This window comes from Odontomachus brunneus, unplaced genomic scaffold, assembly GCF_010583005.1.
Source record: "Odontomachus brunneus isolate Ranch 3 - 2012 unplaced genomic scaffold, Obru_v1 Obru_scaffold_125, whole genome shotgun sequence".
Taxonomy (NCBI): domain Eukaryota; kingdom Metazoa; phylum Arthropoda; class Insecta; order Hymenoptera; family Formicidae; genus Odontomachus; species Odontomachus brunneus.
This window is the reverse complement of record NW_022639575.1, coordinates 908,947-919,409: the sequence shown is the minus strand read 5'-3', so window position 1 is coordinate 919,409 and position 10,463 is coordinate 908,947. Positions and strand designations below refer to the sequence as shown.

Genomic DNA, 10,463 nt, shown 5'->3' with positions numbered 1-10,463 from the left:
GGGGGGGGGGGGGGGGGGGGAGGGGCAGCCGAGTCGCGCGCCTCGTTAATAGTGAGTTCCTATGGAATTACGTAAATTAAGCGAAAGCTTACGTAATATTAAGGTTGTCTGTGGAACTGATATTAATAAAATATTAATGAAATAATTTAGAAGAGATGCTTGGAAATAGAGAACGTGAGAGAACGTGTCGGTGGTAGTGGTGGTCGATAATGACACGATAATGACACGATAATGACACATGATGTATGTGTGTGTGTGTGTGTGTGTGTGTGTGTATGGCGGTGACGGTGAGAGATCATGATTTGCGAATGGAGTATAGCTTGTAGTAATAAAATAAGTTGAAATCACGAAAATATCGGAGAGAAGAGTACGGATTAAACGTTAAATCAGAATACGACAGACTTGGAGAAAAACAAAATCGTACGGCGGATGTTGCACGAGAGTAAAACATGACTAGAGAGAAGGAGTGACGATGATCGAGTTTTGTAAGTTTCGGCGAAAGAGATTGAGAAAAGAAAAAAAAAAAGAACAAAACAAAACATAAAAGAAAAAAGAGGAAGTCTCTCCTATTCGGTATGACGTAAATCACGGACGTGACGATCGTGTGAGAAAAACTCTACGTTCGTGTGTGTGTGTGTGTGTGTGTGTGTGTTGCGTGTCTGTGTAGATCTGTGCGGCTTGCTTGTATCACGAGGAATGTTCGCGAGGTAGAGCCGTAAAAAATCGAAGCTTCCACCCGGACGAATGCTTTCGCGGTCTTCTTATTCTTTTTTCCTTCGTTTCGCTATTCTCCCTTTTTATTTTTTTTTCCTGATTTTTTTCTTTCTACTCAAATCGCACGATTAGGTGTCCGAGCGTGTGTCGTATTGTCGCGTGTCTGTGTTCAGGCGTGGTCGAACGTGGTCAAGTGTGTGTCTGTGTGAGTGTGTAGTGTATGTGTGTGTGTGCGCGTGTGTGTACGTATGTGTGTGTGTATGTGTGTGTCACGCGTATGTACGTGTGCGTGAGGGCGCGAGGGTGTAAATATAATAATTAATAATGTAATATAATTAATAATATAAATGTGGAGACGTACCAAACAGGGTAAAGAGAGCGTCAGGCGTGACCATCTACACAGAGAACAGACAGAGTCCAGTCAGTAGTCAGCGAGTATAATAGGATTCAATGTATAGTGTTCGCGTGCGCACGAGATTCGCGTATTGTTTCTCTTCCTTTTCGTTTCACGGCGTCGAATTTCTCCTCGTTGCGTTCTAACGACGTTCCAATTTTGCGCGCGATCGAGGCAAGAGGTCGGCGACGAAGCGAAGGAGGTGGACTTTAATCTCTCCACGATATCTCTTTCTCTCTCTGCCCCATCGATTTCATTCTCACGATCGGCCGCGCTTGAATCTTTAGCGGATCTACGCGCGCGACGCAGATATTAAAGCGAAACTCCCTCCATTTTAGCGAAAGAGCGCCGAGGACGAGACTCGGCGGAGAATCGAGAGATCGTCGAAGCTCGTGCGCGACGCAACGATAGTAGTACACACAGTTATAGTACAGTAGTGACAAGTTGCAGCTGCGAAGTGTGACGTCGACACACAGTGTTTCTCGCCGAGGCGACATTTATCATCCCGCCGATGCTCCCTTCTCGATTACGTCGATCGCATCTAACGCCGGACAATGGCGCCGCGTGCAAATGCATCTCGCGGGAAAATGCGTCGTCGAGATCAATGCGAATAGTTATCAAGAGATGGATACCAAAGAGGCGTGTTACGGCTCTCGCGAGCGCGCGATTCTTGTGCAAATTATCGTGGAACACGCGGAGAATTTAGAGCCGTGAGGGCAAAGGGCGCGATAAATGTCACCTCGCAGAAAGAGTAACGTCGTAGTCGACGACGGTACGAATTAATTAGGGCGCGGGGGATGGTGACGACGTTGGAGTGATTTGTATGTGTGTTTCGAAAATGAGCAGGGGGCAGGGGGGCGGCAGAGGGCTAGGGCTAGAATCAAAGATCTCGTGAGACGAAACAGGGCACATACGCATCGGGGGCTCGGTCCTTCCGTCTCACTGAACGGTCGGGACGATCTCGGGGAATCGCAGTTCTTACCAGATGAATCGGAGGAATCGAGCTTCAAGTGGCGGCGCGTTCTCCTCGACCGGAAGAGAACGCGTCGATCCTTACCTCGATCCCGTGACATATTCACCTGTTCCACTCGTGACCATTTGTCTACCGTCAAGTAACTTCGCGGTAGAATAGCGCATCCGCAAATTCAGCAGCTTCGCAATCATTTTCACTGCTCCATACGGAGAAGAATGTTTGGTTAGATCAAGGGAAGAACAATGCTGTATGAGGACCAAAATTTGCTGGCAAGGGAAATATATGAAACTGGGCTATCTTTGTATTGTTGGGTCTGCTGAATTCGAATATGAAGCTTAAAATAGTCCAGATTCTAGAGAATTTTGCGAAAATGCAGTTTTTTTTAAAGAAAAACTTCGTTCTTCAGCAAATATATTTTAATAATTATTTTTACATTTTATATTTTAAAGAGTCTTTTTTATTGATTATTTATTAATGTTTTTGTGAATTTGACAGATAGTTCTTGACAGTTCTTACTAACTGGAACCTACTCCTTTTTGCATTCACATATTCTCAAAAAATTCAAAAGTTACTTTTTTGTGACGAAAAAGTGATTTATGTCATATTATGAATAACGGTCAGGTGATAAGGAATTATTCGTTAAATTAAAATGTGTCAATAAGAAAATCAATAAAATCAATAAGAAACTTCTTTTATTCATAACTTTGAATCGTTCACTGAAAGATACTTGCCGGCTTTCTGTAGGAAAACTGCATTTTTACAAAGTTTCCCGGGATTTGGACAATTTTAAGCTTGTCGAGTTTGGCAGACCCAAAAATATAAAGATAGCTTGATTTCCCTTACGGGCAAATTTTGGCCCTTTTACAACATTGTTCTTTCTCTGGTGAAGCATGAACGAACCACAGAAAGAAAGTTTCGGTTGAAATTAACAGAATTCTGCTCAAAAGTCAACCAGACTCCTGGTTCGCTCACACTTCTCTATAAATTGGTTGATCCAACCAAACTGCGTTTCCCGTGCATAATTGAATTGAAGTCTATCGAGAGATAACGACGACGACAGGGTAAATGTACACGTAATTATTTTTGTTCTTCTTTTTCCCTTTATTCTTAGACGGGCGCAGTAACCCCGAGAGGTAAGTGATAGAGTTTAGCATATCACGGGTATGCGATACGTTAATTAATCTTTCCCACCTGCCTGTCCTCGACCACGTGCTGGGCACCCGAGATCGGCCCAAGCTCGTGGACGGAAAGACCGAGCCGAAGGATCGAGAGACTGCGGGGTTCGCCTACGTAGCACTACGTTGTAACTCGCTCGTTAGGCCGTGTAATACGTGTATGCACGTGCGTATATACCGGGTAAAGTCGGGGGGTTGAACGCCGCAGTGTGTCGCACACTGAGAGAAATAGCGTGCGGTCTCTTACGGGATTGAGCGACGAGAGTATGAGCCCGAGACGCGTGAAACGAGAAGATGCTATAGAGAAAGAGAGAGGGAGAAGTGAAAAGGTACAGAGAGAAAGAGAAAGAGAGAAAGGGAGAGATGAAGGAGAGAGTGGTCGCGCGTGTGTAGGTGCGTAATGTGTGTGCGTATGTGGGTCGCACCGGGCAAAAGGCGGTTATGCTCTCGCGATAGAAGATATGGAGAACCAGAGGGGCTTGCACACATACACACACACACACACACACACTGCATATAAAGACACGACAGATGGCACACTACAGGTATTATTCGCATACGACACACTTATTCGGCGACGGCGGCGCGGTCTACTTCTCTCAGTGCTGCTCCGCGGTATACCCGGGAGACAACGCGCAACACCCCCATGTATATTGCGTGCGTGAGTCATTTAACGTTTCGTCTCGTCTCGCTAAATGCGCGCTCCATCGCGCTCACGGAAGTCTACACCATGCGCGCTTCTCGCTGTTGTCTCGCGTTTGCGCTCGTCCCGGTCGAGGCCGGGGTGGACAGACGCGAGAACACGGGCCCTCGCGGAAGGTCGATCAATCGTACGTGACGAGGGATGCATATTGAGGCTCTCGGGCAGATACTGTGGACTCGTTCGGGATCGATTCCGATCGGACCGTTCCTCCTAGAAGATATAACGGAAGGGGACAGCCAAAAGATCCCGATCGGAATCCCGAACAAGTCCGTAATAGCACTACCCCTGGTTCTTCGCCGTGCAACTCTCGATTGATGATGCTCGATTTATTGAAATGAGAAAACTGACCAAAATCCTCGCGAAATACGCTGGACTTAAAAGATATACTTCATAAAGTGAGCCTTGGAATCGATTGAGCACACAACATTTTCTTTCTCTTCTTCTGACAGTCTTCTTCTGACATTAATAAATAACTGCAAAATTAACGTAACATGCAAGCTTTTAGCTTACATTCAGAATCTCACGATTCTGTTATGTTGATTTCACGATTTTTAATGATTGTTAGTCCATCATTAGAAAGGTAGGATTTCTCTTTTCCTTTTCTGGTTAAATTTTATAATTTTTCAAATCTTATATAATCTCTCATGATTCTGTGAAGTATTGATATTTAATAATAGTCAACAGAAAAAAGTCTAAAAATATTACAGAGATTTAAAGAAAAGCAAATGCATGGGGTCTGTCAGATTCCATTTTTTCGACGAGTTAAAATAAAAGAAGAGTAATGTATTACAATTGCGCTCAAGCGACTGCAAGTGTCACACTTTTGTTTCGACATATCGGAGAATTTTGGACGCACGTTTTGGATATTTGCCTCGCTTCCGACGTCATTAATCAAGATTATGCCCGCGGCGAGGACACAAGAATCAAAATGATTACGCGACGCGGCTCGTGAGAGACACGAGTGCGCGAACGTCCGAAACCGACTCGCTCCGATCGAGACGAAGAGTTAAACGGCCACGACGCTTCGACAGAAGCGAAATTCTCGCCTCGTCGTCGTCGGCTCGGCATATTTCGCCGGACCGACGGGAAAATCCACGAAGAAAATCCTGCGACTGCGCGGAGAGCGGGCAGCGACTTTCAGCGGCACGAGCTCGCGCCGGACTTCGTCCATACTTCACCAATGGAGACTATACTTTTGACGGGCCGTCCCGTTGGAAATTATACACGTTCCTTTTCGCAGTTAAGAGGATGCTAGAGTCGATGGCGAACTCGACAAATGTAACTCGTTTGCAACTCAAAAATTGAGTATTTGTAATTCTGCGCGGCCAATGCAACTTTGTAATGTAAACTTTGCAGAAAAAGAAAGCAGTATTCTGTCGGTAAAGATTTCGACTCCAGCATCCCCTGAAGCCTCTTCTACCGCGAGAATCGGAAGCGTTTTTTCTCGCTACAGATTCTTTGCGAAAGTTTTCAGCGGATCGTTCCCTCTGTTTTTTCTTCTCTTTCCAACGAGGCCACGCGAGACATGGTCTCGCTCGGTAGTCCGTCTCTAATATTTCACTTTCTCGACATCGGATCAAGCACTTGTCGGCGAGAGGGAGCTGGCGGACAAATGTGACTTGTCGTGCGCGAGCCCGTCCGCCTTTTCTTCGTGTATGCCTCGCCGAAGGTCCTCGTACGGCCTCTCATCCTTAATGCCGAGGAAACAACAACGCGCCGGGGGACTCGCGAGCCACTTACCTCTTCGTTGAGATTGCTGACCAACAGTACCGCCGATGCTTGTCCGCTTCCCTGCACTCGTACTCCGAGACCAGCAGCGCCGAGGGGAAATCCGCTAAGGCCGGCGAGGCCTCCGGCAGGAGGTACGCCGTTGTAAGGGCCAGCCAAGGGCGAAGGGAGGCCGTGCATAGCCGCGAAGGGCGTGGGCAGCACACTCGGTGCCCCTGTAATGGACTCTACTTCAGGAAATTCAAATGAGATTATTATTATTGTCGATCACACACTGTTTGAGGGAATGGGGGCGACTTTGCGCTTAAAATTCGGTTAACGGCTTTAATTCTCCTTGGTATCCCGGAACAAGGTATCCCGGAATTGTTAGGAAAAGATAATAACAGCAATCGCAAACAAACAATCTTGATAAACATGCAATCGTGAGCCAATTGTTTTCGCCAGATATTTTCCCATTATATATATATGTTGTACCGATTCTCTTCCCTTTTCCAAAAATCGCGACTATAAATATATAAAGTAAAAGTACCAACCCTTACGGAAAAATATTATAAGGAGACTACTGAGAACAGTAGTATTTTCATCGATTAACGAAAATACTACTGTTTTAACTATTAAATACTTATATTAAAACTATTCATAAAATTAACGAATAAGTTTTCTATATAGTTTTCCAATAGTGTTGTAATAAATATATAGTAGTATTCCAATATTTTTCCATAGCGTTTTAATAGTTTTCCTATATTGTTCTCAGTAGTTTTTTCTTATAGTTTTCCGTAAGGGAATGCTCGGACATGTACCTAATTCTGGATATTCTTTGTTTTGGTATTTAGATACAAATATTTAAACTTTCAACATCAAATATATGTATAAGTATGGAGTATGTAAATATATTTTATGTTGAAAGATTATATATTCGTATTTAAAAACCAGAACAATAAGATTGTCCAGGATTAGGCACGTGTCCGGGAATTAGTACCTTTACTAGTCTCTCAAAGCTTACTCTACTTAAAGAAATGCTTTTTCCAAGCCAAATTAGGCCAATTAGGCCAAATTAGCCAAATTAGGAAATGTTTAAGCGCGCAGACAAAGATCTCGTTATCTAACTAGTTATTTCTTCAATGAGGAGAGCGACACCTCACAGTGGGTCTCTGTCTTTCGATCGGCAGTCATCAGCCGAATTGTTTGCGCAACGAGATAGGACATGAAGTGGATTACACCGTTATAGATTAAACACCAACAACGCCGTGAAATTAATTTAACCCAAACAAGCGTCGGCGGAGCGTGTAATTTAAACTAGCGTTGTCGCCGGCGTAAACGCAAAAATCCAGACGATTCGGCGCGCCGTCGGCGCGCAGCAAGCCGGATTGCTTCCCCGGTACTTTGTAATTAATTAATTTACCCGAGGAAATAATAACGTCCGAGCGGCACGCGGCGGACAGAACGGCGGACAGTCCGAAGCGCGCGCGGCAAATTGCTGGCCGGCCGCCCCGTCGTTTCGCGAAATAATAATTCAGCGCCGGCAACGGTGAGGTGAGTGGCAGAAAATCGGTATCGCTGTTAATGTAATTAATTCCAATAAATATAACGTCTCGCGCGATCGCACGTGCCGCTAATTGTTCGATCGAGTTTCCAGTTGTTTTCTCTTGCGGAGAGCTTTCCCTCTATGCAAAAAATACAAACGCCATGCACCACACAAATCGCCTTGTGTACGCGCTCCTCCCCTCTCTCTCCCTCTCATGTCCAATCTCGCTGTTGCAATTACTGAATGACGTCTAATAGTAATAAATCTAGAGAGCGCTCGTTGTGAAGTACTGCATTGTAACGAAGTCGTTATTATCGAAGTTGTTATATGGATTTGCGCGAAATTAACGCTATGCGTCGCGTGTAACTACTGGTTCGATTGGTGCTCCTTCCTGTATGCGCGTTCGCGATCGCGCGATTTCATGCGATACATCAAACGTGAACCTCTGAAGCCGACCACCACAGACGCGATTCGCGCAAGCAATTGGCTCTTGTGTCAGCAAATTATCGCGATTATTGCAGCTATTGTAATTGTCGAGGTCATAGAGTGTAATAAACTTGATTGAGTTAACAATGTAGTAAACTGATCAGCGTTTTGTACATGACAAGTTAATAAGCGTATGCAGAGTGTCTGGATATAAAGGTGTGCCTGAGCGCTTGTAGGCAAGAGAAACTCGTTGAACTGACTAGAAAAATGCTGTGCCAATTTTTCAAGACAACCACGATTATCTTTGAGATTTCAGTTAAAGGAAATGCGCGCGGTACACGATGGTGGGACGAGCTCTAAAGAGACGTGTCTTGGGTTTGCTCTCTGATCTTTCAGCTACGGCGAAGACAGACGTGTGATTTGAGATCACCAATTTTCCAAAGATCATACAAGAATAAAATACTTAAAAATATATTTGTGGGATATAAATCTATTTCTGATCTCTCAAGTTTATTTCTGTGAAACGAATCTCACATATTCCAGAAATAAACTTTTATATACATATTTTCATATATTTTCTCTTCTCAGTGCAATTTCTTGCTTCATTAATATCTCAACAATTACCGTGGCAGTTTGCAAAAACGATCGAGGATTTTTTTACTTAGTTTAACGAGTTTTACACGAGTGCTCTACACTAAAAAAAGAAAACCTGAAAATTTATTTATAAAATATAAAGCTTATTTCACAAAAATAAACTTCATTTCACAGAAATAAACTTTGTTTCTCAGAGATAAACTTTATATCCCACGAATGAATTTTCAAACGTTTTTTCTCAATATAAATCCAGATACCTTGTTAATAAATTGCAAAACTTAACGAGATTGCGGTTTGACAGAAATAAACTTTGTTTCTCAGGAATAAATTTTATATCTCATAAATGTATTTTTTTCTCAGTATAAATCCAGACACCCTTTTAGTAAGTTAGCTTGCAAAACTTGACGCGTTTACGATAACAATAATAATGCAATGCGCCCAAAGGGTGAATGCGTTAATAATCACAGACTCACCGGGTATTCTAGCACGTGGTTGGGAACCAGCACCCATGAGCAATTGGGGTAGTAATTCGCCGCCGAGGGCGATCGACGCCGCGTCCAGGTTAGCGTCGCCGGTCGGAAGATTCGGGTTGGTGTAGTCACGGGATTTGTCGTTGTTGTACTTGACATTGAGGTTCTGCATCTTGCTGTAGTCGATGCGCAGTGTGCAGCAGGAGTTGTAGATGTTCTGCCCATCAAGCGACTGCACAAGAAAAATTGCGGATTTCGTGGTGACATCGGATTAAAGGGAACAGTGGTCATGCGCTTATAAGCTTGGAACACGAGGATGACTCTCTCTCTCTCTCTCTTTCTCTCTTCCTCGGTGTCTCACTCGGATACAATTTCGAGTGTTCCCTGCGATTAAATCAGGGAAAGACAAAGAAGGACTTCGCAATCTTGTTATCGCGTGCACGAGACAAGATAACGGTTAAATGCGACAGCGACATTCAATTCAGGATTCGAAGAGAATCCGGGAGAAGCCTGGACGCGCCAGCTCGAGATCGACTTCACGTTTGGACGTGTCAGATTGACACAGAGACACGCGTACAAAATTACATGTAGAATTACATGTTCTGCCGCGAATCGCGCACGTAGAAAGTAAATTAATATCCATTTCAATATCAAATTGATATATTCAAATCGACAATCGCTGTTTCATATATGAGCAATGATATATTGCAACTGATAATATTGTCAAAAAAGTCTTGAACCCTCGAATTTCAATAATGTGAATTTTTTATATGAAAATGTTATAATTACTTGGTTCAGCTAAGCGAAATTTGTACAAGAGAAATTTATTAAAAAAAGAAAATAAAAGAATATTTTACTAATCATTTTGTAATTTTTACCAGATGACTGATAACTATTTAAAACTAATTAACAAATTACGCACTGAAATGCTCGCGCTCTCTAACAAATGCATTCGTTAACTATCGCAAGACTTTTTCCCCGTGTAGATCCGAGTAGGTCGCCACTCGTGCATCAGCGGGAATTCCGGGGTATCGCGAAATTTGCAGGTCGCAGGTCGCCCGTGGCCTTTAGTCTCGCTCGTTTGAGCAGCGCATGGCCGACCGGTCGGTCGGTCGGTCGTTCGGCTGGCTGGACGGTCGTTGGTCAGATGGGACGGCGAGGCGCGTCTGTGTACCCGGCCGCGCTCGCTCTCTATATTTACACGGGCTAATGAATTTCGTACATAATTACCGCGCCGGCCCGCGCCAGCCGAGCTTCAGGCGTGCAGCAAGCTCTTCTCGCGCGGCTCCTCGGGCGGTTTACTCACGGCCGAGGGAGCACCGGTTGCATAATCGACGACCGAGGCGTCGATTATGCTGGCGAATTCTGCGTTCTTCCTTTCTCTCGCGAACGATTGCGGCGACGGCCACGAGCGCTCACAACCAGACGTCGCGCTCGTCGCGAATCTCGATGCGATTCGACGTCCCACGTTTGTGGGAATCGTTCGCGGGACAGCTCTACTACGGGACGGAGGATCAGGTCGTCACTGAGCGAATCGGGCGGATCGTGGCGCGAGTTCGCGTCGAGGAAAAACGAGCAGGAAGGAATAATCCGGACGTGATGGCGAACATCGCGCGGACAGGGGCAATACTCTCGCGTGCAACAAAGCTAAATTAATTTTCTATCTTGCGCGCGTGGCGGGGATGGTGGTTTGCGGCGAAACGGTGTATTTCAAGCGAATTAATTCTCCCTTTGATCACCGCGCGCGGGTTTACCAGTTCG

General features: G+C 44.7%; 1 protein-coding gene across 12 annotated transcripts in view; it reads right to left on the bottom strand.

Moving 5' to 3' along the window:
• LOC116849731 (polypyrimidine tract-binding protein 1) overlaps positions 1-10,463 on the bottom strand; it is a 622,962-nt gene that overhangs the window by 13,868 nt on the left and 598,631 nt on the right. For 10 of the 12 annotated variants that reach the window (XM_032827169.1, XM_032827170.1, XM_032827173.1 and 7 more), the window contains 3 exons: positions 8,706-8,934; positions 5,700-5,917; positions 1,076-1,109 (listed from right to left, as the gene is read on the bottom strand). In XM_032827169.1, the coding sequence (XP_032683060.1) occupies positions 1,076-1,109; positions 5,700-5,917; positions 8,706-8,934 (481 nt within the window). The remainder of the gene's footprint in view (positions 1-1,075; positions 1,110-5,699; positions 5,918-8,705; positions 8,935-10,463) is intronic. The other 2 variants (XM_032827163.1, XM_032827164.1) reach the window with 2 other exon arrangements.